At 39.4% G+C, this 27,603-nt stretch overlaps 1 protein-coding gene across 1 annotated transcript in view; it reads right to left on the bottom strand.

Annotated features, from left to right (window-relative positions):
- Positions 1–208: 208 nt before the first annotated feature.
- TRMT2B (tRNA methyltransferase 2 homolog B) overlaps positions 209–27,603 on the bottom strand; it is a 39,368-nt gene continuing 11,973 nt past the window's right edge. The window contains 7 exon segments of the mRNA XM_068962500.1: positions 209–335; positions 10,230–10,329; positions 10,561–10,689; positions 12,044–12,132; positions 12,298–12,513; positions 12,774–12,871; positions 14,485–14,628. Of these exon segments, the coding sequence (XP_068818601.1) occupies positions 209–335; positions 10,230–10,329; positions 10,561–10,689; positions 12,044–12,132; positions 12,298–12,513; positions 12,774–12,871; positions 14,485–14,628 (903 nt within the window).

Below are 27,603 nucleotides of genomic sequence, written 5' to 3'. Positions count from 1 at the left end.
CCAGGCAAATATGCATGAGAGCCAGTTAACCTGAAAACTAAGGTTATAAATCTGCCTCGGGAAGGAGGCGCACTTATTCTTCCTGCTCAAGATCCAAAGATTGGTTTCCTCAGTAATGTTTTCAGGGTCTATGGTGTCACAATATGCCAAACCTGGAAGGTACTGACACTTCAGCCTTAACAAAGCCAACAGGCTTGTAAGAGGCTGCTTATCGAGTGAAGAGAAGCCCCAGTTCGCAGTGAGGGCTGTGGGGGAACAGATCCATGGACACAGCTTGTCTCGGGATGAAAGGCTTGCCGAGGAGCTCCTTAGTGGAGTTTGGGGGACAGCACAACCTGTAGAAACCAATCCTAGTACCAGTTTAATAAACCGAGGAGAAACTACAGGAATCCAGTTCCTTATAATTTAAGCCCTCGCTCTGTGTTCCCACAGCCCCATGTTTCTCTCTATAATAGCACTTATCATATTTAATGCAACTACCTGGGTTTGTTTTTTGGTAACCATCTTCTTCACGGGAGTATATAATCTTTTTAAGAGTAGAAATGAGGCCAAAACTGCTTATTATTCATCTCTGAGTTCTTGGTGTGTAACACAAAGCAGGGGTTCAATGGTAAATGAAGCATCACATATTTCTGTATAATCTGCAACCACTAGGTAATTAACATATATTACTGACTTACTCTATTGAAAATTTAGAACAAAAATTCACCTATAAGCTCACCATTCAGTGAAGAATAACTGCTGCTAACTTTTTAGGATGTATCTTCCCAAGTACGTACATTTAAATTGGTGTCTTAAAGTGGAATCACACTGTACATATTATACATATTGCTTTACAACAATTTCTTCAAGTAATAATATATCATGAGCATCTTTCTACTATATTATATGTAGTTATCTCTTATTTATTGGCTATATGGTACTTCATTAAATAAATGTAATGTAGCTTATTTATCTAATTCCTTACCACTGGAAATATAAGTTGTTTCTAACCTTTTGCTATTTCAAAAAGTCTCTTCATCAATACTCTGACAGTAAAATTTTTGCATACATTGTTAGTTATATAGTAGAACTGCTCAGTTGAAGAGTCTGTATGTTTTTAAGGCCCTAAGATATGTATGACTAAACAGTTGTTTAAAAATGTTATATTAGACTTCCCTGGTGGTCCAGTGGTTAAGAATCTGCCCGTCAATGCAGGAGACATGGATTCGATCCCTGGTCTAGGAAAATTTCACAGGCTCTGAAGCAACTAAGCCCACGTGCCACAACTATCAAGCCTGCACAAGGCAACTACAGAAGCCTGCACCCTAGAGCCTTGTGCTCTGCAACAAGAGAAGCCATCACAATGAGAAGCCCACGCACCACAAATAGAGAGTAGCCCCTACTTGCTGCAACTAGAGAAAGCCTATACAGCAATGAAGACTCAGCACAGCCAAAATCAATCAATCAACTAAAACTGTAAATGTTGTACTAATTTACACTCAAACCAACAAAGAAGAAGAGTTCTGGTTTCCCTGGCTAACACTCAGTAGTTTCAAGCACTGCCGTATTGAAATAAGGAACAAGACAAGATATGCACCATTATTCCTACATGGGAACATCTTCTATCCAATATAATGAGGGAAAAAAAGTATTCGAAGGAAAGAGACAAAACTGTTTTTATGACCAGCTACCAAGAATATGCAAGAGAATCAACTGGAAAATGTATAAAGCAAAGCAAAGAATAGGTAGCTTGACCCAAAATCTCCAATAGTGATAGTGATAGTGATAGTCGCTCAGTCGTGTCCGGACTCTCTGAGACCCCGTGGATTGTAGCCTACCAGGCTCCTCCATCCATGGAATTTTCCAGGCAAGAATACTGGAGTGGGTTGCCATTTCCTTCTCCAGGAGATCTTCCCGACCCAGGGACTGAACCCGGGTCTCCCACATTGTAGGCAGACGCTTTACCATCTGAGCCACCAATAATTACTTAGCAAATATCATGAAAATGGTCCCTTTCATAATAGCATGAAAAACTTTACAGTATCTTATATTAATCTTAAGAGAAAAGACCTATATTGGAAAAAAATCAAGAATCACATAAGCCTACAGTAATTTAAGAGACAGGTCACATATTTGAACAGAAAAAAATACTGCAAAAATTTCAATTCTCCTTAAATGAATTAATTACTTCAGTGTACTTCCAATCACAAGCCCAAAAATATTTTTGATAAGTTGATTCTAGAGCTCTGTTAGAAAATACATGAAAATGTTAACAGTATATATCCTTTAACCCAGAAATTCCCTATCAGGAATTTATCTCAAATATATATATATCATCACATACACTTATTCATCACATATATACAGTCATTGCACAAATACACAAAGATATATGTACAAGGACATTCACTAACATTATGATAACAATAAAGTAGAAACAACCTTAAAATTAATTAGCAACAGACAAGTTAAATGACATATTTATGGAAGTTAAAACTATATAGCCTCTACTAAAAAATCAAGTAGACCTATAAGTACTGATATAGATTCTACATCATTGTAGAACAATCTCCAAAGTCTCTTGTTAAGTGGCAAGCATGGTGCAGAACAGTGGTTTTTAAATTTTTTTTAATTGAAATATAGCTAATTTACAATATTGTGTTAGTTTCAGGTGTACACCAAAGTGATTCAGTTATACATATATATTATATACAATATATATATTCCTTTTTAAATTCTTTTCCATTATTGGCTGTTACAAGATAATGAATATAGTTCCCTGTGGTATATAGTAGGTCATTGCTGTTTACCTATTTTACATATGTGTATGCTGTGTGCTAAGTCACTTCAGTTTCATCTGACTCTCTGGGACCCCACGGACTGTAGCCTGCCAGGCTCCTGTCCATGGGATTCTTCAGGCAAGAATACTGGAGGGTATTGCCATTCCCTCCTCCAGGGGATCTTCTCGACCCAGGGATTGAACCCACGTCTCTTTCATTTCCTGCACTGGTAAGCAGGTTCCTTACCACTAGTTTCACTTGAGAAGACCCATTTTATATATAGTAGTGTATATATGTTAATTCCTAATTCCTAATTTATCTCCCCACTAACCACTGCTAACCCTTTTGGTAACCATAATTTTGTTTTCTATGTTTGTGAGTCTATTTCTGTTTTGCAAATAAGTTTGTTTATATCACCTTTTTAGATTACGCATATAAGTGATTTCGTTGGATCATAGAAAAAGCAAGAGCTGATGCTGCTGCTAAGTCACTTCAGTCGTGTCCGACTCTGTGTGACCCCATAGACGGCAGCCCACCAGGCTCCCCCGTCCCTGGGATTCTCCAGGCAAGAACACTGGAGTGGGTTGCCATTTCCTTCTCCAATGCATGAAAGTCAAAAGTGAAAGGGAAGTCGCTCAGTCGTGTCCGACTCTTTGCGACCCCATGGACAGCAGCCTACCAGGCTCCTCTGTCCATGGGATTTTCCAGGCAAGAGTACTGGAGTGGGGTGCCATCGCCTTCTCCGAAAAAGCAAGAGAATTCCAGAAAAACATCTACTTCTGCTTCATTGATTTACGCCAAAGCTTTTGACTGTGTGAGTGTGAAAGTCACTCAGTCGTGTCCGACTCTTTGCAACCCCATAAACTAAACAGTCCATGGAATTCTCTAAGCCAGAATACTGGAGTGGGTAGCCTTTCCCTTCTCCAGCAGACCTTCCCAATCCAGGGATCAAACCCAGGTCTCCCACATTACAGGCAGATTCTATACCAGCTGAGCCATAAGGCAAGCCCCACAGTTTGACTGTATAGATCACAACAAACTATGGAAAATTCTTCAACAGATGAGAATACCAGACCACCTGACCAGCCTCCTGAGAAACCTGTATGCAGGTCAAGAAGCAACAGTTAGAACTGGACATGGAACAATGAACTAGTTCCAAACTGGGAAAAGAGTATGTCAAGGCTGTAAACTGTCACCCTGCTTATTTAACTTATATGCAGAGTACATCATGCGAAATGCTGGGCTGGATGAAGCACAAGCTGGAATCAAGACTGCTGGGAGAAATACCAATAACCTCAGATACGCAGATGATACCACCCTTTTGGCAGAAAGTGAAGAACTAAAGAGCCTCTTGATGAAAGTGAAAGAGGAGAGTGAAAGAGTTGGCTTAAAACTCAACATTCAAAAAACTAAGATCATGGCATCTAGTCCCATCATTTCATGGCAAATAGATGGAGAAACAATGGAAACAGTGACAGATTTTTTTCTTGGGCTCCAAAATCACTGCAGATGGTGACTGCAGCCATGAAATTAAAAGACACTTGCTCCTTGGAAGAAAAGCCATGACCAACCTAGACAGCATATTGAAAAGCAGAGACATTACCTTGCCAAGAAAGGTCCGTCTAGTCAAAGCTACGGTTTTTCCAGTAGTCATGTATGGATGTGAGAGTTGGACTACAAAGAAAGCTGAGCACTGAAGAATTGATGCTTTTGAACTGTGGTGATGGAGAAGACTCTTGAGAGTCCCTTGGGCTGCAAAGAGATCAAGCCAGTCACTCCTAAAGGAAATCAGTCATGAATATTCATTGGAAGGACTGATGCTGAAGCTGAAATTCCAATACTTTGGGCACCTGATGTGAAGAACTGACTCATTGGGAAAGACCCTGATGCTGGGAAAGACTGAAGGCAGGAGGAGAAGGGGACAACAGAGGATGAGATGGCTGGATGTCATCACCAACTCAATGGATATGAGTTTGAGCAAGCTCCAGTAGTTGGTGATGGACAGGAAAGCCTAGCGTGCTACAGTCCATAGGGTTGCAAAGAGTTAGACACGACTGAGCAATTGAACTGACTGAAGTAAGGGATATCATATGATATTTGTCCTTCTCTGTATGACTTACCTCACTTAATATGATAATCTCTAGGTCCTTTGAACAGGGTTTATAGTCTGTTTCTACTTGTTTCAAAAAGAGATAAAGAAGGATGTGTACACACACACGCGCGCACACACACACACACACAGAGAATATCTCTGGTAGGCTACACAAGAAACTAATAAGAGTAGTGACATCTGAAGCACTAGGAGCTAGAAATAAAAAAGACTCATTAACTGCATGCACAAGCACTTTTTTTATATTGTTTTAATTTTTCTACCACGTGCACATACCATCTTTTCAATATAAAAATTTCTTGCCTTTTTGACACCAAGTTGCTCATTTTACTCAGTCTGACCATTAGCAGAATCCTAGGCTTACTCTAAATCATTGCATTTTTAATCTATTGTTTTGCAAAATATTTTCATTTTATTCAAAAGTGAAACAACATGTAAAGATATATAATGAAGTTTCTCCCTACCTCTGACTCCCATCCCTGTAGTTTTCCTCCACAGTAGGTAACTACTATTATCAGTTTCTTTTTTTTCCCCCTCCAGCCATGTGGCATGACATTTGGAATCTTAGTCCTCTGACCAGGGATCAAATCTGTGCCTCTTGCTGTGGAAATGCAGACTCTTAACCACTAGAATGCAGGGAAGTCCTTTTCATTTTAATTTTTTTCAATTATCAGTTTGTTATAAAACTTACCAACTTCTCTATGCATATACAGCAAATATAAATCAATATTCTGTTCATCTTTTGCCCTTTTTTACAAAGATATTATGAATACCTTGCTATTTCCACTTAGTAACATACCTTATAACCAAAATCAGAAGCCACAAAAGAAAAACCAGACTGGACATCATCATAATTAAATAATCTTGTGCTTCAAAGAAAGTAAACAGACAACCCACACAATAGTAGAGAATTTTTGCAAATCATGTATCTGATAAGGAACTTGTATCTATAATTTTAAAAGAATTATTAAAACTCAATAATAAAAAGATGATCCAACTGATAAATGGGCAAAACATCTAAATGAACAGGTCTCCAAAGAATATATACAAATGGCCAACAAACTTGAAAAAATGCTCAACACCATTAACCACAGGGAAATGCATGGTTAACATCATTAACCATGGGGAAATGCAATCAAAACCACAAGGAAATACCACTTCTCACCCACTGGGATGTATATAATAAAAAACACAGACAGTAGAATTGACAAGGATGTAGAGAAAGTGAAACATTCACATACTGCTGGTGGGAATATAAGATGGGCTAGCTGCTTTGGAAATAGCCTGGCAGTTCCACAAAAGGTTAAAATAGGTATCATATGACCCAGCAATTCCACTACTAGGTATCTTCCCAAGAGAAACGAAAACATATGTTCTCACAAAAATTTGCACATGAATATTCATAGCAATACTACTTATAATAGCCAAATAAGGAAACAACCTAAGTGCCCATCAACTCACGAGTAAATAAATAAAATGTGGTATAGCTATAGAATGGAATATTATGCAGCCATAAAAAGGAACGAAGTACTGCTACATGCTACAACACAGAAGAGCCTTACAAATATCATGCTAAGAGAAAGAAGTCAGATACAAAGGACCACATTTGCAAAGAACTTCACTTGTATGAATTGTGCAGGATAGGCAAGTCCATAAAGACAAAGTAGATTAGTGGTTACCTAGGGCTAGGAAGTTAGGAAAAAATGGTATTCCATTATATGGGATGTAGCATATTTAATTTAACTTAGTTCCTCACTGATAGGGCTTTTTGGCTATTTCATCATTTGCTGTTACAATACTGCAATCAATCAATCAACGTATGTCAGTATATTTGTAGGACAAAGCCTCAGGAATGGAATTACTGTGTCAAAGGGTATACATACATTTATAATCTTAATCCATATTGCTAAATTTCCCTCCATAGAGATAGTGCTAATTTACACTCTGATTGGTAAATTTTTAGGATTTGTGTTTCCCCACAGTATTGCCAACAGTATATTATCAAATTTATGAAATTGCCAATCTAAGATATAAAAATGGTGTCTCAGGGTAGTTTTAATTTGCATTTTCGCCATCATGAAAGAGACGGAATTTCCTCTCATGGGTCGTAAACACATTTATGTTTTCTTTTTATATCGTGCATTCATTTTCCTTTTAGGCTATTGTGTTTTTCCTTATCTCCTTCCAGGAGTTCATTATAAATTAAGGAAAAAAGCCTTTGTGATATGAACTGCAAATTTTTTCCAGTTTGTATGTTTTCTCCTCTCTTTGCTTTTGATGCTTTTTATCAAGCAAGTTATTGATTTTTAAAAACTGTCTTATTGCAATATAATTCAGATACCATAAAGCACAATCATTTATTCAGTTCAGTGGTTTTTGGTATAGTCACAAGGTTATGCATCTATAACAACAATCAATTTTGAAATATTTTCATTAACTCCTTAGCAGTCACCCCCATTTCTCCTCAAAACCCCGATCCTCTGTCCTGTTGTTGTTCAGCCACTAAGTCGTGTCTGACTCTTTGGAACCCCATGAACTGTAGCCCACCAGGCTCCTCTCTCCACAGGACTTCCCAGGCAAGAATACTGGAGTGAGCTGCCATTTCCTTCTCTAGGGGATCTTCCCGACCAAGGGATTGAACCCAAGTCTCCTGCATTAGCAGACAGATTCTTTACTGCTGAGCCACCAGGGAAGCCCCACTCTAAGGCCTGCTGCTGCTGCTGCTAAGTCGCTTCAGTCGTGTCCAGCTCTATGCGATCCCTTAGATGGCAGCCCACCAGGCTCCCCCATCCCTGGGATTCTTCAGGCAAGAACACTGGCGTGGGTTGCCATTTCCTTCTCCAATGCATGAAAGTAAAAAGTCAAAGTGAAGTCACTCAGTCATGTCCGACTCCTACCGACCCCATGGACCGCAGCCTACCAGGCTCCTGCGTCCATGGGATTTTCCAGGGAAGAGTACTGGAGTGGGGTGCCATTGCCTTCTCAGACTCTAAGGCCTAGGCAACAAATCTGCTTTCTGTCTCTAGAGATCTGCCTAGTCTGGACATTTCCTATAAATGAAATCATATACTATGTGACCTTCTGTGCCTGGCTTCTGGATACCAGTCCCTTATCAGGTAAATGATTTTTCAAATATTTTCTCCTATTCTGATATTCTGTGGGTTCTTTTCACTTTGTTGATGGTATCATTTGTAGCACAAAAAGTTTTGTTTTGTTTTTTTACCTTTGATGATGTTCAATTACACACACACACACACACACACACACACACACACACACATTCTTGTAGCTGTTTCTTAGGTCTTTGATGTTATTTCTAAGAAGGCTTCGCCTAACCCAAGGTCAAAGAGATGTACTCCCATGTTTCAGGCTCTTATATTTAGTTCTTTAAATCCATTTTGAAATCATTTTTGCGTATTGTGTAAGAAACGAAATTATGTTTTACATAGCCACACTTAACAACCTTTTATTATATGTCTTCTGAATTTTCATAGTTAGGGTTTCTACATTTGAAGATTATTTTTTAAAATTCTCTGATTTCCTAGGGTATATTTATGATTTCTTCCTTTTACACTTAAATCTTCAACTCTTCTATAGTTTATCCTGGTCTGCAGCATGAGATATGGATCCAATCATTTTTCTTTTTGCCTGGGCTTCCCAGTTGTCAACCACCACCTAATCTATTAAGTAGTTCATTTGTTCCTCAGTGATTTGAGGTCCCATCTTCATAAACATATACATAAACATTTTTAAACTGTATAATGAAAATAAAGGACAACTGGAAGAGTATTCAAGAAAAGAGAAGGAAATAAGAGTGTGAAAATATATGGGCTTCATGACTTTATTTTGGGTAGAAGAAGCTCTTTAACTACTTTCTTAATTTTTCTTGTGGGTACTGGTATGTTAAAGTTTACTATAGCTTCTAGAATTCATATTAGCCATTTGCATTCTTCTTGAAAATCTTCCATTTCACCTAGGTTTTCAAAGTATTAGGAGGGAGTTATACAAAGTACTTCTTTAAAATTTTAAAAATGTCTTCATACCTATAGTTATACTCTTTTTCTCATTTAAGACTATATTCTTGATTAGGTTTACCTATCTATTTCATTTTATTCTTCCAATAATACCTTCTGGCTTATTTGATGAAGTCTATAGGTTTTTTTGTTTTGTAGTTCATTTCTTTCTGGAATTTTAAAATGTTAGTGATTTCTTCCTTCAGTTATTCTTAGAGTCACTGTTCTTTTCTAGCTCACTAACCTGAAAGCTCAATTTATTTCCTTTTAATTCATACTTTCATCTAGGTATATCATCTTTAATTTATCTATCTGTCTGCCTATCTATTTATGCCACACCATACAGCTTGTGGGATCTTAGTTCTCCAACCAGGGACTGAAGCCGGGCCCTTGACAGTGAGAGCACAGAGTCCTAATCACTGGACTGCAAAGGAATTCCCTCATTTGTACTTTATGCCTACCTATATCATTTGAATATTACAAAGAAGTTATGTTACTTATGTAAAAAGAGAGAGAGAGAGAGATTACAAGAAAAGAACATTTCAAAGATCAAAATAATTGACCAGGGTCAGAACTGGGAATACGGCAGGAGGCATTCACTGTGGGTGCAAAATGTAAAACGGTGCCCCAAACTCAGTACTCAAGACAAATGATATCTTCATACAATAATCTGGAAAATCAAATTGTAAAGTTATGACCTGTAGACTGGCTGCCTGCTATTATAAATAAAGTTTTATTGGAAGTAGGGCCAGGACTAGAGTAAGATGAATAACGAATGGTTTAGCAAGTACAGGAATGAATTTCACTTAGTAAAAACTTAGTATTTTGTTCACAGATATTTTGGACTAATTCTAATTTTTTTTAAATTTTGCGTTAAAAGTGTTCTTGAGGATTTCCCTGGTGGTCCAGTGGTTAAGAATCTGTCTGCCAATGAGGGGGACAACAGTTCGATCCCTTGTCCGGGAAGATTCCACATGCCTCAAGGCAGCTGGGCCGGTGTGCCACAATTGCTGAGCCCTCATGCCTAGAGCCCCATGCTCTGTCTTAAGAGAAGGCCCCTGCGTAGCAACAAAGACCCAATGCAGCCAAAAATAAATAAATACATAAATAATTTTTTAAATGTATCTTGATTACTAAGATTTGGGGTATCCTCTTAAATTTTATACCCAATGTGGGTTGGTTTACTTGCCTCATCCAAGATCTGGCCCCATAACTAATGCTTGATGATAGAATAATGACTTTTAAATATCTTTTCACTTCTCTATGCTTTCCAAATTCTGCACAATAAACATAACAATAAGGATCATCAGGAAAAGATAATCTGAAAATGAAGTCAAGACTCACTCAATGATGTTCCTTGTGGTTTCACCATGGGGCTTGCAGGAAGCAAAAACTAGAGTGTGGATGGCCCCACGGTTGCAATTGGCTTGAACCACCTGGTAGTCTGAAGGAGGAAACAGGTTGCTATTAATATAATTAAACTATCATGGTCCAGGTTATCACAGACTCCCAACTGGTGAGCACACAGGACCGGTTAGGAATAAAGAGGAGAAGCAGGTTCAGAGCCAGCCCACTAAGAGCAGCCTTACCAAGGTACAGATGTGAGGAACCAAAGCTGGTGGACATCATGGAAACGCCTAACTTGCTCTGTAGCAGGAAAGCTAGTCATCCTTACACAGTCCCGCCCGGGCTGGGTTCACCACAGCAACAATTAACTGCCCATCTTCCTTTGACTTTAGTAGCTGTGGCAAAATCTTCTCTGCTTGACCAGGGTGGAATTCACAGTTGGTGATGCCTGCAAAAGAGAGGCCCACATGCCATAACCAGGGCTTGGTAACAACCTAGAGGGGTGGGACAGGGAGGGAGGTGAGAGGGATGTTCAAGTGGGAGGGGACATGGGCAAACCTGTGGCTGATTCATGCTGATGTTTGGTAGAAACCAACACAATACTGTAAGGCGATTATCCTTCAAATAAAAATAAATAAATGAAAAAAAAAAAGAACAAGCCCAGCAGTTGGGGGTGGGGAGCTTCAGCTTTATGGAAACATGCAGAAGCCAAGGATCTTCCCATTGGATCTAGCATATTTCTGCCTAACAATGAAAGAAATGCTTTGGACCTGCTTCATTTTTTCCAATGCACTTCCCTTGCAGTATCTCAGTGAGACTTTCACCTTGAGAGACTAGATGTATTATTTTACAGCTCAGCAACTCACACAGTACTTAAGGACCTATACCAAGAAGAGAACCTTGACTATAACTCAAGTGCTCTTTCTGCTATATTGGAGGCTTTCACACAGAGCCTCAGGAACTGTCTGGAGGTGAGGTAGAGGGGGAGAGAAAATCTTTTTTCTATGTTGCATTTGGCAGAAGATTTTGTTCAAAGAAAAGATCTTATTGCTAAAAATAATTTGAAACTGACTGTATTATGTTATGATGCCTCATAAGTCTAATGTCAAGAAGGCTTTTTTATATTAAAGCTTTGCCAAGTTCCCTTTCTATCAACTAGGCTTATTCCTTCCTTTAGGCTTTTTCTGGATAGAAAAAAAGAATGATTCAGGAGGGATAAATTAGGAGTTTGGGATAAATTAAGGAGGGATAAATTAACAGATACATACTACTATATATAAAATAGGTAACCAACAAGGACCTATTGTTTAGGACAGGGAACTACACTCAATATTTCATAATAACTTATAAGGGAAAATAATCTGAAAAAGAATATATATATGTATGTGTGTGCATATATATATATATATATATATACATATATATATGAATTATTTTGCTGTACACCTGAAACTAACACAACACTATAAATCAACTATTAGAGAAGGAAATGGCAACCCACTCCAGTATTCTTGCCTGGAGAATTCCATGGACAGAGGAGCCTGGTGGGCTGCAGCACATGGGGTCACAAAGAGTCGGACACAACTGAGCGACTTTCACTCACATCACATAAATCAACTATATTGCAATTAAAAAAAAGGGGGAGGATTAGTTATTGGGACCTCTTTTGGAAAACCATCAGGATCCAACTCTGACCATTCCAGAATACTTTCCCTTCCTCCCCACAGTCGTGGATACAGCGCATGCTCTTTCCCATGGCAGAGGAACAACAACTCTTAAATTTCTCCCCAGAAGGTAAGCAGAAGGTAAGGCTGCTGTCCACCTGGCATCCTCTGCCGCCTGCTCCACCAACTCAATCCCAAGGACCTAGGCATACTGGGCTAGAGAGGCCGATCACACCTGAAGAAGTAGGAGAGAATAAGAGGAGGGTATTTTAGGGCATGAGACCAGTGAGCTTATGCCTATACCACTACTACAACCTCCCAGTCTGCAAGGGCCCTGGGTGCAGGGTGGATGGTGTTAGGGAGATAAGCTGCATGCAGATTCTGCCCTGGGCTGCCACTTGCCAGTTCCACAGCAGATGTCGAGGAGGATGGTGTTAGAGTTCACTCCCCTCAGCTCGCCCACAGTCTGATACAGCATCTCTGCACCAGCAGTGTTGACCTGGAAAAAGGCATCCGGAGACATGCAGATCTTCAAGCCTAGGAGATCTTCAAAGATGTGGGGATCCCCAAAGAGGAACTAGTAGGGAGACTGATGATGGCTGCAATGGGTCGTTGTGCTACAAAAGAATAAAAGACAGCCCTTTGGAATGGCAGGCCAACCTATCTCTGTGGTTGGCTAGAGAAGGAGCCCCCAGCATCTCAGCTAGGAGACAAAGCCTCCATGGCATGGCCCAGAGAGCTCTGCTGGTGTTCCCCTCTCAGGGAATGGAGGTGCGTGCAGGCACTCAGCCATCAGCAGCTCTGCCTCACTAATCCACAACCCAGGATATAGCAAGCCATCAGCCTCCGGCTTGCTGTGGGGCTATCCCAGGTTTACCTTTCCTGTAAGTAAAGTGATGTTAAGTCACAGACTGCCCCTGGCCCTTTGGTGAAAAACTCCTTTACAGCTTCCTTCTGAACAGAGAGCTCCTCCTGAACAGAGAGCTCCTCATGACCACAGCACAAAATCAGGAGTCAAGAAAAACTCATCTCTGATAATTTTCTCTCCAAGCTCTATGATAATCAGCCATGCAGCAGTCAGACAAGAAGGTACATTTCTCAAATCCTATTATAAATAACACTTAACATAAAGCAATGTTCTGTAGAACAAAAAAAAAAAATGTTATTTTCCCATTTCAGCAGAAGCATTGCTTTGCTTATTGGGTTTTGACAAATCCCAAAGTGCCATAGACATGGCACTTTCTCTGGTTTGAGCATCTTTAATAATTCTCTAAAGAAACTGTGACACTTATTCTTGTTGTAACCAAGGAGCTAAACTAAGCTTTTGTTCCATCTCAAGTAAACAATGACCTTTCAATTCGCTTCATACTTCTCTGTTTCAAATATCCCACCCACCCATCCAAATGCCATCTCAGAAGACATGCATCCTAGGAGAAAGGAAAGAAAGGGCATGGAAGAGAATGACCATAGCAACTAAATCCTTTCTTCGAGTCCCAAATGTTTTAAAATTCTTGTTATCACTACAGAGAGCCCTATCCATTAGCTTGACACCAGGACTTACGATAATAAGCAATGTTTGAGCTATAGAGCTAAAAGGCCAGGAACCAGTGGTGTAGGTTCAAGCCTTAGCCTTGCTATTCTGTTGTTGTTAGTCTCTTAAGTCGTGTCCGACTCTGCAACCGCATGGACCACAGTATGCCAGCCTTCCCTGTTCTTCACCATCTCCCAGAGCTTGCTCTAACTCATGTCCATCGATTTGATGATCCTACCCAACCATCTCATCTTCTGTCACCCCCTTCTCCTCCCGCCCTCAATCTTTCCCAGTATCGGGGTCTTTTCCAATGAGTTGGCTCTTGGCATTTACTGGCCCTTTAACCTCAGGTACCTCTACGCCACCCTCTCCTTCTCTAGTCTACTTCACAAATTACTTGAGATGATCACACAAGAATGTTTTCATGTTGGAATGTTTGAACGTTCTAAGTGTATTACAAATGTACAAGTATTATGTGGATTATGAAATTCTGACCATATTTTGAAAAAAGAAGTGAAAGTATTAGTCTCTCAGTCACGTCTGACTCTTTGCGACCCGTTGGACTGTAGCCCTCCAGGCTCCTCTGTCCATGGAATTCTCCAGGCAAGAATATTGGAGTGTGTTGCCATTTCCTTCTCCAGGGGATCTTCTAGACTTAGGGATTAAATCCAAGTCTCCTGCATTGCAGGTGGATTCTTTACCATCTGAGCCACTGGGAAGCTCTATATTCTAGACTCTATTAAATTGGCTTTTTGAATTTGGTAGAGCATCTAATAACTTCCGTGGGCAAAGTTCTTGTGAAAAACCTTAGGAGTCCTTCCGTGATAACTAACTTGGTAAGGGAGCCTGTCCCTTTGGTTTGATTATGTCAGCAGCATAGTTAAGAAAATCCTGGCCACCTCCTCTTCATCATCATCCCTAACCCTTCTAACGCATACAAACGTTCCATGGATGCTTTGTATCTGCTATTTACCCTGAAACCTCTCAACACCAACTACAGCATGCTGATAGTAAGGATTACTATAGAAGCTGCCCCTTGTCATTCCTTGAGTCTCTGCATTAATTCCTGGGGATAAAAAATGATGATGGCCATTGTGTGCCCTTGGCTATTGGTGCAGACTGTGAGCTCACGCCAGTATCCACCTTCATGAAACAAAAGTCAGGGCCCCAATGGGGACTGTCAAAGGAATACTTCATAGTACTGGAAGAAAACAATATGATAACACAGGCAAAACTAACAAAGTTTGACAGCTGATTACTCATGCTGAGTGACTGCTATGGGCTAAAATACATCCCTCCCCTTTAATTCAAATGTTGAACCCTCAGTACCTCAGAATGTGACTAGATTTGAAGATGAGGTCTTTAAAGAGATTAAAATGAGGCCATTAGGGTGTCTGAACCCCGGTGGTTTCAGTCGGCAAGGCTGCCACCCGAGTGGGCCCACCACACCAGTGAGCCTGGAGGACAGTATTAACCCAAAGAGGATTATTCTTGAGCCTTAAAATGGAATTTCCTGCTAGGCTTCAAACTTGCTTGGGAACTGTGACCCCTTTCTTGTTTCCAATTTGTTCCTTTTGGAATGGGAATGACTATCCTCTGCTTCTCATGGGAAGCAGTTAACTTGTTCCGTTTCACAGGTTCACAGCTAAAGAGAAATTCTGTCTTAGGATGAATTATGTGTGTGTGCGCTCACTTAGTCATGTCCAACTCTTTGTGACCACATGGACTGCAGCCTGCCAGGCTCCTCTGTCCATGAAATTTTCCAGGCAAGAAAACTGGACAGGGTTGCTATTTCTTACTCCAGGGCATCTTCCCAACCCAGGGATCAAATCCCCATCTCCTGCATTGCAGGCAGATTCTTTACCACTATGCCAGCTGGGAAGCCCAATGTAAGTGAGGGCTTCCTGGGCTGCACATGCATGCTCAGTTGCTCAGTTGTATCTGACTCTTTGTGACCCCATGGACTATAGCCTGCCAGGCTCCTCTGTCCAGCCACCTGGGAAGCCCAGGATGACTTATACTTTGATTGGTATCTCTCATCCATATTTCATTTAGATAAGATTTAGGACTTAAGAATTGATGCTGGAATGGGTTAAGAATTTTGGGCTGCTGGGATGGGCATGATTGTATTTGCATATGAGAAGAACATGAATTTTGAGGGTCCAGAGGATACAGTATTATGAGCTAAACTGTGTCTCCTTTGGATTCATACATTGAAGTCCTAACCCCGAATACATCAGAATGTGACTATGTTTGGAAATAGGGCCTTTAAAGACGTGATTAAGTTAAAAGGAGGCAATTAGGGTAGGCCCTAATCTAATCTGACTGTTATCTCCATACGAAAAGGAAACTGGGATACACAGAGACATTGGGGATGCACATGTGCACAGAGGAAAGGCCACATGAGAACACAGCAGAAAGGTAGCCATCTGAAAGCCAAGTAAAGAGGCCTCCAAAGAAACCAAACCTGCTGACACACTGATCTGGGCACTTCCAGCCTCCAGAACTATGAGAAAACAAGTTTATGTTGTTTAAGCCACCCGGTCTGTGCAGTATTTTGTTATGGCGCCCCTAGCAAACTAATGCAGTGATATAAGAAATATGATTCCTGCCTATGACCTCACAGAGGGATCCTACCCATTGTAGCTCAAACAGTATGCTCCATGAAGACACAGAATTGTACCCTGAGTCTAGCATACAACAAGTGCTCAATAATTATTATTGAGAGAAGGTATGAAAGAACAGGAAAGGTATTTCTATGTAGAATCTCAGTTTATTGTATGCATAATGTGGCAGACAATAATCTTCCATTTCTGTGAATTCCTCCTGGCAGCAATTCCTAATATACTACTAAGCTGCTATAATTCCATTTTTATTATAACCTCCTAATGTAAGCCCATTGTTTCTGTATTTCTTCAGGTAACCAGGTACCAACCATACCATAGCTTAGTCAGATCCTTCATTTTGTCCTGGTAAACACAGGTCAAAAGCAATCCTGATTGAGTTGTTGAGATATCAAAAATCCTTAAAGCCAACCTCCAAACAAAAGCCAGTTGCTATGACAACAGGACACATTATCTGATTGACTAGGTCCTCTTGTTTTCATAATACATGTGTTTGGGGTCCACTCTATTTTCAAACAAACCCAAAATTGTGCATGGAAAGGAGAGTTACACCAGAAACCAGTACTGCCTGAAAGGGTAAAAATCAATTAAGGGCGCACTTGGTTACTTTTGCTATAATTTCATATAAATGCAACATAAGATGCTTAACTATACTGAACATATTTTCCCAAATTTTGAAGTTGGTGATTTAAAGAAAGACTGGTTCAGGGTCTTCCCTGGTAGCCTCATGGTTAAGAATTGACCTTCCAATTAAGGGGACATGGGTTCAATCCCTGGTTGGGGAACCAGTGTCCCACATGCCACACGGCAACTAAACCCAACTGCCACACTACTGAGCCGGCATGATGCAATGAAGAGCCCACGAATTGCAACTAAGATCCAATGCAGACAAAAAATAAATATTTTTTTAAATTGTTTAAAAAAAAAAAAAAGACTGGTTCAACTGCTGTTTACTTGCTGGTTTTCTGGAGGCAAAATTCAAATGTCGTTGAGGTCCTAGAAGGATGGGAACTGAAAAGCTGAATCTGACCTGGAAGATAATGGGTAAGTAAATATGAAATACAGCTTCTCCACTGTATGAGCCAAGGCCTTGGTTTGTTTATTTACAAAATAGAGGCTGAAACTCTTATTCTTACATGGGAATGCCAAGTTTCATATTAACAATATACAGTTGACCCTTGAACAACATGGGTTTGAACTATGTGAGTCCACTTACATGTGGATTTTTTTCAATAAAAAAGTACTACACTATCTGTGGTTATTTTAATCTGGGGTTAGTTGAACTCGAGATCTGGAACCACAGATATGGGAAAACCAAGGATATAGAGGGCTGACTATAAAGTTATCGGTGGATTTTCAACTGCAGAATGTCAGTGCCCAATCCCTGTGTTGTTCAAGGGTCAACTGCATAAATGTATCAAATCAACACACTGTACACCCTAAACTTATGCAATGCTGCATGTCTATTATACCTCAATAAAATATTTTTTTAAGAGTAAAAGGGCCTTTTGGTTAAAATAACAGACTACTCCTCTTAAAAATCCCACTAACATGAAACAGGAATAAAAAACATAAACTTCTTTAAACTCATTGCTCCACCAATTCTCCCTTCTTTCTCTCCTGCATCATTTTCACCCCTCACTAGGGGATCATTCCCATCAATATACAAGCATGCCTTTCTTACTCTCCTATCTTTAAAAAGAAAAGTAACCTTCTTGACGCCCCTTTCCCCACCAGCCACTGTTCCATCTCTCTGTTCCTCCTTGAATCAAAACTCTCAAAAGAACTGTCTATACTCACCGCCTCCCATTCCTCACTTCCTGTTCACCCACTTGAATCAGGTCCCCACTACTCCACCAAAACAGCTTCTGCTGCAGTCACTAATGGTCCCTATGGTTAATTCACAGTCCTCATCTTGACCCACCAACTTCCAATAGCTCAGAATAAAAGCCAAAGTCCCCACAACGACCTCTAAGGTACTACATGTTCTGGCCCATATTAATCATCTTACCTCATCTCATGTTCCTCTTCTGGGTGTACTTTCAGTTCCTCCAGAAAGCATGCCACACTCCTACCTTAGGGCTTTTGCCATGGCTGTTCTCTTTGCCTAGAATGGTCTTCCCTCACCTCCACATGGTGGATACCCTCACTTCCTTTAAGTCTTAATTCCAAAGCTTCCCAACCTTGGCGTTATCATCAATTCCTTGCATTGCAGGATGTTTAACAGCGTCCTTGGCCTCTACTAACTAAACAGATACCAGCAGCACTGCCCAACCACCCCCCAGTGGTGACAGCCAAAAACTTCTCTAACACTGCTAAATGTTTCCTATGAAAAAATAAGAGACGGTAAAGAATCTGCCTGCAACTTGGAAGACCTGGATTTGATCCCTCGGTCAGGAAGGTCCCCTGGAGAAGTAAAGGGCTACCCATTTTAGGCAACTAACGTACCTAGTTGAAAACTGATTTATTCAAGTAACAGTATCAGTATATATGCCAAGTATTCAGGCTTCTCAATGAAGCCTGCCTTGATCCCATTTAAAACTACAACCCACATTTCCTCCAAACCTATGAATTATCATCCTCCTTATCCTGCTGTAGGCTTCCCATGGCATTTATCTTAGTCTGTCTGGACTGCTAAAACAAAATCACCATAAACTAAGTGACTTATAAAGAACAAAAATTTCTCAGCTCTGGAGACTGGGAAATCCAAACTGAAGATACTGGCAGATTCAGTGTCTGCTGACAGTTTCCTCACTGATGGCTGTCTTTTCACTGTAACCTCACATGGCAGACGGGACAACCTAGTCTTTGGGGCTTCTTTTATAAGGGCACAATTTCTTTCATGAGAACTCCATTTTCATGATCTAAGTAACCCCCAAAGGCCCCACCCTCCTAATACTATTACCCTGAGGGTTAAGATTTCAACATATAAAATTTGGAGGGACATAAACATTCAGACCACAGCCATACTTATCACTTTCTAATATATTATATAATTTACTTTATTATTTTTTAAAATCTGTCTCCCCCTACTAAAACATAAGTTCCACAAGGGAAGGGATATTTTCTTCATTATTATATCCTAAGTACCCAGAACAGTGCCTGGCACTTGGTACTCAACTGAACTTGTTGAATGAATAAATGAAAGAACAGAGATAATGGGAGAGAAGACAACAAGAGCAAACTAAATAAAGTTTTAAAAGATGCAAAGCAGACTGTAGTGGCAACGGACTTAGCAAGATGAAGGAAGCTACATCTGGACTACCTATAAAGGGGGATCTGATGAGACATAAAGCTTATCTGCTCCACACAAGCTGCAAAGACTGAAACTTGAAGTGCAAGGTATTGTAGGAGGCAGAGGTGGAATAAGGTATAGAGCTAAACACAGGATTTAGTTGAAAGTCTGGACATAGAACTGGTAAGTAACCTCATCCTACCAAAAACCTCTATCCTTCTATAGCAGGAGATTGGGGATTCTTTTTTCCTCAGGAGAAAATGAACACATAAAAGTTCTGAATTTGGCAATACCAGGCAGAGTGGTGGCACAGCAATGGACACTGGAAAATTCAATATACATCTGGCGGATTCATGTTGATGTGTGGCAGAACCAATACAATATTGTAAAGTAATTAGCCTCCAATGAAAATAAATAAAATTAAATTAAAAAAAAGAAAATTCAATATAAATTCGCTCAAGAAACTGAAAAGTCTCAGAGTAATGATCTCCCAAGACAGAGACCTGGGCCCCCACCCATAAGCACCAGCAGTGAAGCCAAGAATCAACAAGCCCATTCAAGATGAATTGCCAATCAATTTTTTTAAGGCCTCATTTTAAAATATGAAGTCAGGCAAATACCAACCAGCTATTTGATTAAAGCCTCCATTGCAAAAGACAGTGCCCAAAACAAACAAGAAAAATATATTCCTAAAGGAAGCAGATAATTCAGTGAACAGGGGAAAAAAGCAAAATATATATATTTATATATATGTATATATATGGACATGAACTTGGGCAAACTCCAAGAGATGGTGAGGGGCAGGGAAGCCTGGCTTGCTTCCATGGAGTCACAAAGAGTCGGACATGACTTGTCAACTGAACAACAACAACAAAATATATATATATATATATATATATATATATATACACACATATATTACTAAAAAAAAAGAAGATGCTATACAAAAGGAACAATGAGAGAACAAGAAAAGCTTTTGAAAATTAAAACGTAGTAGAAAAAAACAATAAAAATGTTGGCGTTTATGTCAAGAAATTTTCATGACAAGAACAAAAGGGGAAAGAGATGGCAAATAGAAGAGTGAGTAGCAGACTACAGAATTAATTTGTGAAGTCCAAAGTCTAAATAACAAGCAGTATAGAGAGAACATATAAAATGAGAGAAAGGAGATAACTCAAATAATAATATATCACACCAGTCAGAATGCCCATCATCAAAAAATCTACAAATAGTAAATGCTGGACACAGTGTAGAGAAAAGGAAACCCTACTACATTGTTGGTAGGAATGATTGGTGCAATCACTATGGAAAACAGTATGGAGATTCCTTAAAAGACTAAAAATAGAGTTTCTATATGATTCAGCAACCCTACTCCTGTGCAGATATCTGGATAAAACTATAATTTGAAAATATACATGCAACCCAATATCCATAGCCGCATTATTTACAATAGCCAAGACATGGAAGCAATCCAAATGTTCATCAACAGATGAGTGGATAAAGATACGATATATACATGTATACAATGTAATGCTACTCAGTCATTAAAAAAAGAATGAAATAATGCCATTTGCAGCAACAGGGATAACCCTAATTCAGTTCAGTCACTCAGTCGTGTGTGACTCTTTGCGACCCCATGAACTGCAGCACACCAGGCCACCCTGTCCATCACCAACTCTTGGAGTTCACCCAAACCCACGTCCATTGAGTCGGTGATGCCATCCAGTCATCTCATCCTTTGTCGTCCCCTTCTCCTCCTGCCTTCAATCCTTCCCAGCATCAGGGTCTTTTCAAATGAGTCAGCTCTTCACATCAGGTGGCCAAAGTTTTGGAGTTTCAGCTTCAACATCAGTCTTTCCAATGAATATTCAGGACTGATTTCCTCTAGAATGGACTGGTTGGATCTCCTTGCAGTCCAAGGGACTCTCAAGAATCTTCTCCAACACCACAGTTCAAAAGCATCAATTCTTTGGTGCTCAGCTTTCTTTATAATCCAACTCTTACATCCATACATGACCACTAGAAAAACAACAGCCTTGACTAGATGGACCTTTGTTGGCAAAGTAATGTCTCTGCTTTTCAATATGCTGTCTAGGTTCGTCATAACTTTCCTTCCAAGGAGTAAGCGTCTTTTAATTTCATGGCTGCAGTCACCATCTGCAGTGATTTTGGAGCCCAGAAAAATAAAGTCAGCCATTGTTTCCACTGTTTCCCCATCTATTTGCCATGAAGTCATGGGACCAGATGCCATGATCTTCATTTTCTGAATGTTGAGCTTTAAGCAAACTTTTTCACTCTCCTCTTTCACTTTCATCAAGAGGCTCTTTAGTTCCTCTTCACTTTCTGCCATAAGGGTGGCAAATCTGCAGATCTGAGGTTATTGATATTTCTCCCAGCAATCTTGATTCCAGCCTGTACTTCCTCCAGCCCAGCATTTCTCATGATGTACTCTGCATATAAGTTAAATAAGCAGGGTGACAATATACAGCCTTGACGTACTCCTTTTCCTATTTGGAACCAGTCTGTTGTTCCATGTCCAGTTCTAACTGTTGCTTCCTGACCTGCATACAGGTTTCTCAAGAGGCAGGTCAGGAGGTCTGGTATTCCCATCTCTTTCAGAATTTTCCAGTTTATTGTGATCCATACAGTCAAAGGCCTTGGCATAGTCAATAAAGCAGAAATAGATGTTTTTCTGGAACTCTCTTGCTTTTTCCATGATCCAGAGGATGTTGGCAATTTGATCTCTGGTTCCTCTGCCTTTTCTAAAACCAGCTTGAACATCTGGAAGTTCACGGTTCACATATTGCTAAAGCCTGGCTTGGAGAATTTTAAGCATTACTTTACTAGCGTGTGAAATGAGTGCAATTGTGCAGTAGTTTGAGCATTCTTTGGCACTACCTTTCTTTGGATTGGAATAAAAACTGACCTTTTCCAGTCCTGTGGTCACTGCTGAGTTCTCCAAATTTGTTGGCATATTGAGTGCAGCACTTTCACAGCATCATCTTTTAGGATTTGAAATAGCTCAACTGGAATTCCATCACCTCCCCTAGCTTTATTCTTAGTGATGCTTCCTAAGGCCCATTTGACTTCACATTCCAGAATAAGCTTAGAGACTACCATATTAAATCAGAAAAAAGATAAATATAATATGCTATCACTTATATGCAGAATCTCCAAGAAATGACACAATCTAACTTATTTACAAAATAGAAAGAGTCACAGATATAAAAACAAACTTATCTAAGGGGAAGGATTGGGGGAGGGATAAATTAGGAGTTTGGAATTAACTTATACACACTACTATATATAAAATAGATAAGCAACAAGGATCTGCTATATAGTACAAGGAACTATATTCAATATTTTATAGTAACCTATAAAGGAAAAGAATTTGATAAAGAATATATATGTATAACTGAATCAGTTTGCTGTATACCTGAAACTAGTACAACACTGTAAATCAACTATTCTTCAAAAAATAAAAATAGGGAATTCCCTGGCAGTCCAGTGGTTAGGACTTGGCAGTTTCACTGCAGAGGCCAGGGTTCAACCCCTGGTCAGGGAATTAAGATCCCACGAGCTGAGTGTATATAGTACAAAAAATAAAAATAAAAAATATTTAAAGAAATAACACAGGAAAATTCCCTATGAAAGTACTAGCTTCCAGGTTAACAAAGGCTACAAAGTGCCCACCACCATGAGTGAAAGAAGAGCCACATGGTCATGAAGTTTCAGGGATAAAGAGATTTCCTAAAAGTTTCTAGACAGAAAAAGAGGGGAGAGATTATCTACAAAGAAATAGAACTTCAAGTAGCATTTAGATTTACACCACACTAGGAGTCAGATGACAATGAAACCATGTCTTCAAATTTATAAAGGAAAATGATTCAAATCTAGAATTTGAAATCTAGAAAAACTCTCAATCACATGTCAGGAAAGAATGAAGACATTTATAGACATGCAAACACTCTTATTCCTGGGCATCCTTCCTCAGGAAGCTAATGGAGGTTGTATTCCAGCCAAATGAGGATATAAACCAGAAAAAGACAGAGGATCTAAGAAACGGGGAAGGACAGGAGGAGAACAGCAAAAGGAGTCCCAAGGTAACAGTCAAGCAGAAGCCCTCAGGAGCCTAGCATGGATTCTCCAGAAAGAAAGCTCTTCAGGGTAAAAAACTAAACTCAAGTTTTTGACCATATGGATAATATTGATGAATGTTCAACAGAGCTCTTAGAGTACTCACAAGAAACAAAAAGCAACAGGTTCATAGAAAACTAAGCCAATGAGAAAATGATGTAATTAATCAAGTCAATGAAACCAAAAGTTTTAAAATTCATCACACTACATAAAACTATGCAGCTTTTTTTTTTTTTAAAAAAAAGGAAGTACATTATTAAATGGAAAAAAAAAACTGGGCATACACACTGAGGAAACCAGAATTGAAAGAGACATGTGTACCCCAATGTTCATCACAGCACTGTTTATAATAGCTAGGACATGGAAGCAACCTAGATGTCCATCAGCAGACGAATGGATAAGAAAGCTGTGGTACGTATACACAATAGAATATTACAATATCACACAATGGAATCAGCCATTAAAAAGAATGCATTTGAATCAGTTCTAACGAGGTGGATGAAACTGGAGCCTATTATACAGAGTGAAGTAAGTCAGGAAGAAAAACACCAGTACAGTATATTAATGCATATTTATGGAATTTAGGAAGATGGTAACAATGACCCTATATGTGAGACAGCAAAAGAGACACAGATATAAAGAACAGACTTTTGGACTCTGTGGGAGAAGGCCAGGGTGGAGTGATTTGAGAGAATAGCATTGAAACATGTATATTACCACATGTGAAATAGATCGCCAGTCCAGGTTCAATGCATGAGACAGGGTTCTCAGGGCTGGTGCACTGGGATGACCCTGAGTGATGGGATGAGGAGGGAGGTGGGAGGGGGGGTCCAGGATGGGGAACACATGTACACCCATGGCTGATTCATGTCAGTGTATGGCAAAAACCACTATAATATTGTAAAGTAATTACCCTCCAATTAAAATAAATTAATTAATTTTTTTAAAAGATACAGAACCATGTTCACATTAAGCTACCTTTTAGCTAAGAAAGGGGGAGATAGAAATATGTTTCCATTTTTCACAAATAAATAAAAGTGAATAATAATGTCACCCTTAGACGAAGGAAGGGAACTGGGTAGACAGGGCAGAGGTAAAAGCTAAAACTCTCTAAATACACCTTCATTTTGTAGATTTGACTTTGAAACCATGCAAATATCTTGTAAAATTATTTTAAGAATTCAATCAGAAGGAAAAAGTAAAAAAAAAAAAAACAACCCATGTATCAAGTGACAAGTTGGTGATGTAACTACAAAGAGATGAATTCCTTCACAGTCACAATAATTTGACAAAAAGAACTGAACAGAGATCTCAAACTCTTTTCAGTAACCATTTGTTAGTAATATTAGTACGACTGTTCTGAAATTGTACATAAAGACTTGTATAGAATAAATAGGTACAGCTGACCCTTAAACAATATGGGTTTGAACTTCATAGGTCCACTTATAGGAGGATTTTTTTCACTAAACCTGTACTACAGGACTATATGAGGCATGGCTAGTTGAATCCACAGATGAAAAATCACAGATAAGAGGTGGATTTTTAACTGCACTGGGGTTGGCATCCCTAACCGTGACCTTGTTCAAGGGTAAACTGTAATTATGCTAATGTTGTCAGGACTAAAGTTTTTACTAGAAGAGACAGGAGATAAAAATATAAAATCAAAGAATTTAAGTAAAAACTGTAATTTTTAATTTGATTTGGGTATATTGCTATAAATTCATGATGTATTTTTTTTTCTAAAAAATATTTTCTAGCACTGTCCACTTAAGAGGCTTCGAAATATGACCAACTTAGTATAAATAAGCACCCACCTAGCACCCTACCATTTCCCATTAAACGAGACAAGGATTCCTTGAAGAAACGGCTGATTTCAGCTCCTAAACAGAAAGTGGACTAGATGTGCTAGAAATATCATTCTAGAACTATCAGGGCCATCTAGGATTCATAAGCAACGTAAAGAGGTTTCAATTGGTCAAAAATGGAATATTTTGAGTGCCAAGAAAACTCTAGTAGCTGTAGTAGATTGAAATATATCAAGTATGCTAAAAAAATTTATGATTCATAATGGTACCAAACAAACACATTTAACTGATCATCTTTTGAGGAAGGACAAAGAAACAAGGATTTATCCTGCCTTTCTTGTAAGAGTACCTTAGAGTAATCAAAGGATTAGTAGGGAAAAGTTACTTCTATAAGGATTTTCACTAATAACTGATAGATTTAGAATATCATTACACTGTAACCCCTTTCTGAAATAATGGATCTAGGCAATGATCACCAAAGACAGCTAAACCATTAGGTGAAAAGCTGACAGGGAACTTTTCAATGAGTGGATGAGACTGATGATACCTGAATCAACGGTTCAATCTTAACATCACCAAAAGGCAGCCCATTAGACATTGTGTATAAAAACATTCTTGACAAAAATCAAACGTGATTCTGATAAACACTCTACCAGCTCATAGTAAATACAGGGGATAGAGGAAGAACACTCAATGATATCAAGAAGATTCAATCAGCAAAATCCAGAAAGTGAGAATCTCCACAGGAAAACAAACCAGTTTCTTTAAAAAGTAAACTGTGGGGACAAAGAAATTAATAGGGAAGGGTACTTATAAATTAAGAAGGTAAAGAGACATGTTAATCAAATGCAATGTGTATACCTTGCTTGAATCTTGGTTTGACCCAAGCAACTATAACAATCAAGCTTTTTGAGATAAGAAAAAAAGTGAAGTCACTCAGTCGTGTCCCTCCATCCATGGGATTTTCTAAGCAAGAATACTGGAGTGCATTGCCATTTCCTTCTCCAGGGGATCTTCCCGACCCAGGGATCAAACCCGGGTCTCCCGCACTGCAGGCAGACTCTTTATCATCTGAGCCACCAGGGAAGCCCCTTTTATGAGATAATATAGTGCCAAATCTGAACATTTACTAGGCATTTGATGATATTAAGGGATAAATGCTTATTTTCAGGTGTGACAAGAGTATGAAATTATGTTTAAAAATTTAAGTCCTTTCTGTTAAAACTCAACCTGCGTATTTGCATATTATATAATGCCTAGAATTTGCCTCAAACAAATCCAAAGGGGTTAATGGAAAGTGGGTGAGAGTACAGTGAAAACAAGTTGGGCCACGTGTTGATAGTTATTGAAGCTTGGTAATGGGTATATGTGGTTTGTTATACCATTCTATACTTTAATATGTTTGTAACTTTCCATAATACAAAATGAAAGAAAAAAATAGTACAATAAAGGAAACAAAATCTTAATACATCTACTTAAGCTCAGGAGTGAATATTTATAGAATCATAACAATATAGGGGCTTCCCAGGTGGCTCAGTGGGTAAAGAATCTGCAATGCAGGAGACACAGCCTCAATCCCCAGATGGGGAAGATCCCCTGGAGGAGGGCATGGCAACCCACTCCAGTATTCTTGCCTGGAGAATCCTATGGACAGAGGAGCCTGGCCAGCTACAGTCCATAGGTCGCAAAGAGTCAAACAAAACTGGAACGACTGAGAACACACACATGCATAACAAACTGACCCGAAATAATAGTGAGACCAATTTAGAAGCTATTGCAGCAGTCTGAGAGAAGATGGAAGCTTGGACTGGAGTGGTAGTGATCATGATAGTGATAATGGTGGTGGAAATAGAAAGAAGAAGGTGGAGTCAAGATTTATTTATTTTAGAAAGAAAAACTGAACCCAATAAATAAATAAGAACAAAGCTGAACAACCTCCCCCCTTGCTGCCCCACAGCACCAAAAAAAAAAAAAAAAAGGAAAGGAAAACTGAAAGGACTTGGAGATAATTAGATGCAGCTGAGGAAGAGGTGGGATTAAGACAGAGGAATCTAGGGGAATTCCCTACTGGCCTAGGAGTTAGGGCTCTGCACTTCCACCGCAGGGAGCATGGGTTTGATCCTTAGCTGGGGAACTAAGATCCTGGAAGCTGCATGGCCCAGCCATAAAAAAATACAGAGAAGGCAAAGATGATGTATGTTTCTAGTACGCATTGCTACCATTCACTAAGGTGACAAAAAAAGGGCACACTTGGAAAGGGAAGAGGATATATTTAGTTTAGGGCAATGCTCTCAACCAGAGGTGATTGTACTGCACAAAAGATACCTAGAGACATTTTTGGCTGTCACAACTGATTGATGGCCCCTAAGGGCAGA

This window comes from Capricornis sumatraensis, chromosome X (genome assembly GCF_032405125.1).
Source record: "Capricornis sumatraensis isolate serow.1 chromosome X, serow.2, whole genome shotgun sequence".
In the NCBI taxonomy this organism is placed as follows: domain Eukaryota; kingdom Metazoa; phylum Chordata; class Mammalia; order Artiodactyla; family Bovidae; genus Capricornis; species Capricornis sumatraensis.
This window is presented reverse-complemented; position numbering and strand designations above follow the sequence as displayed.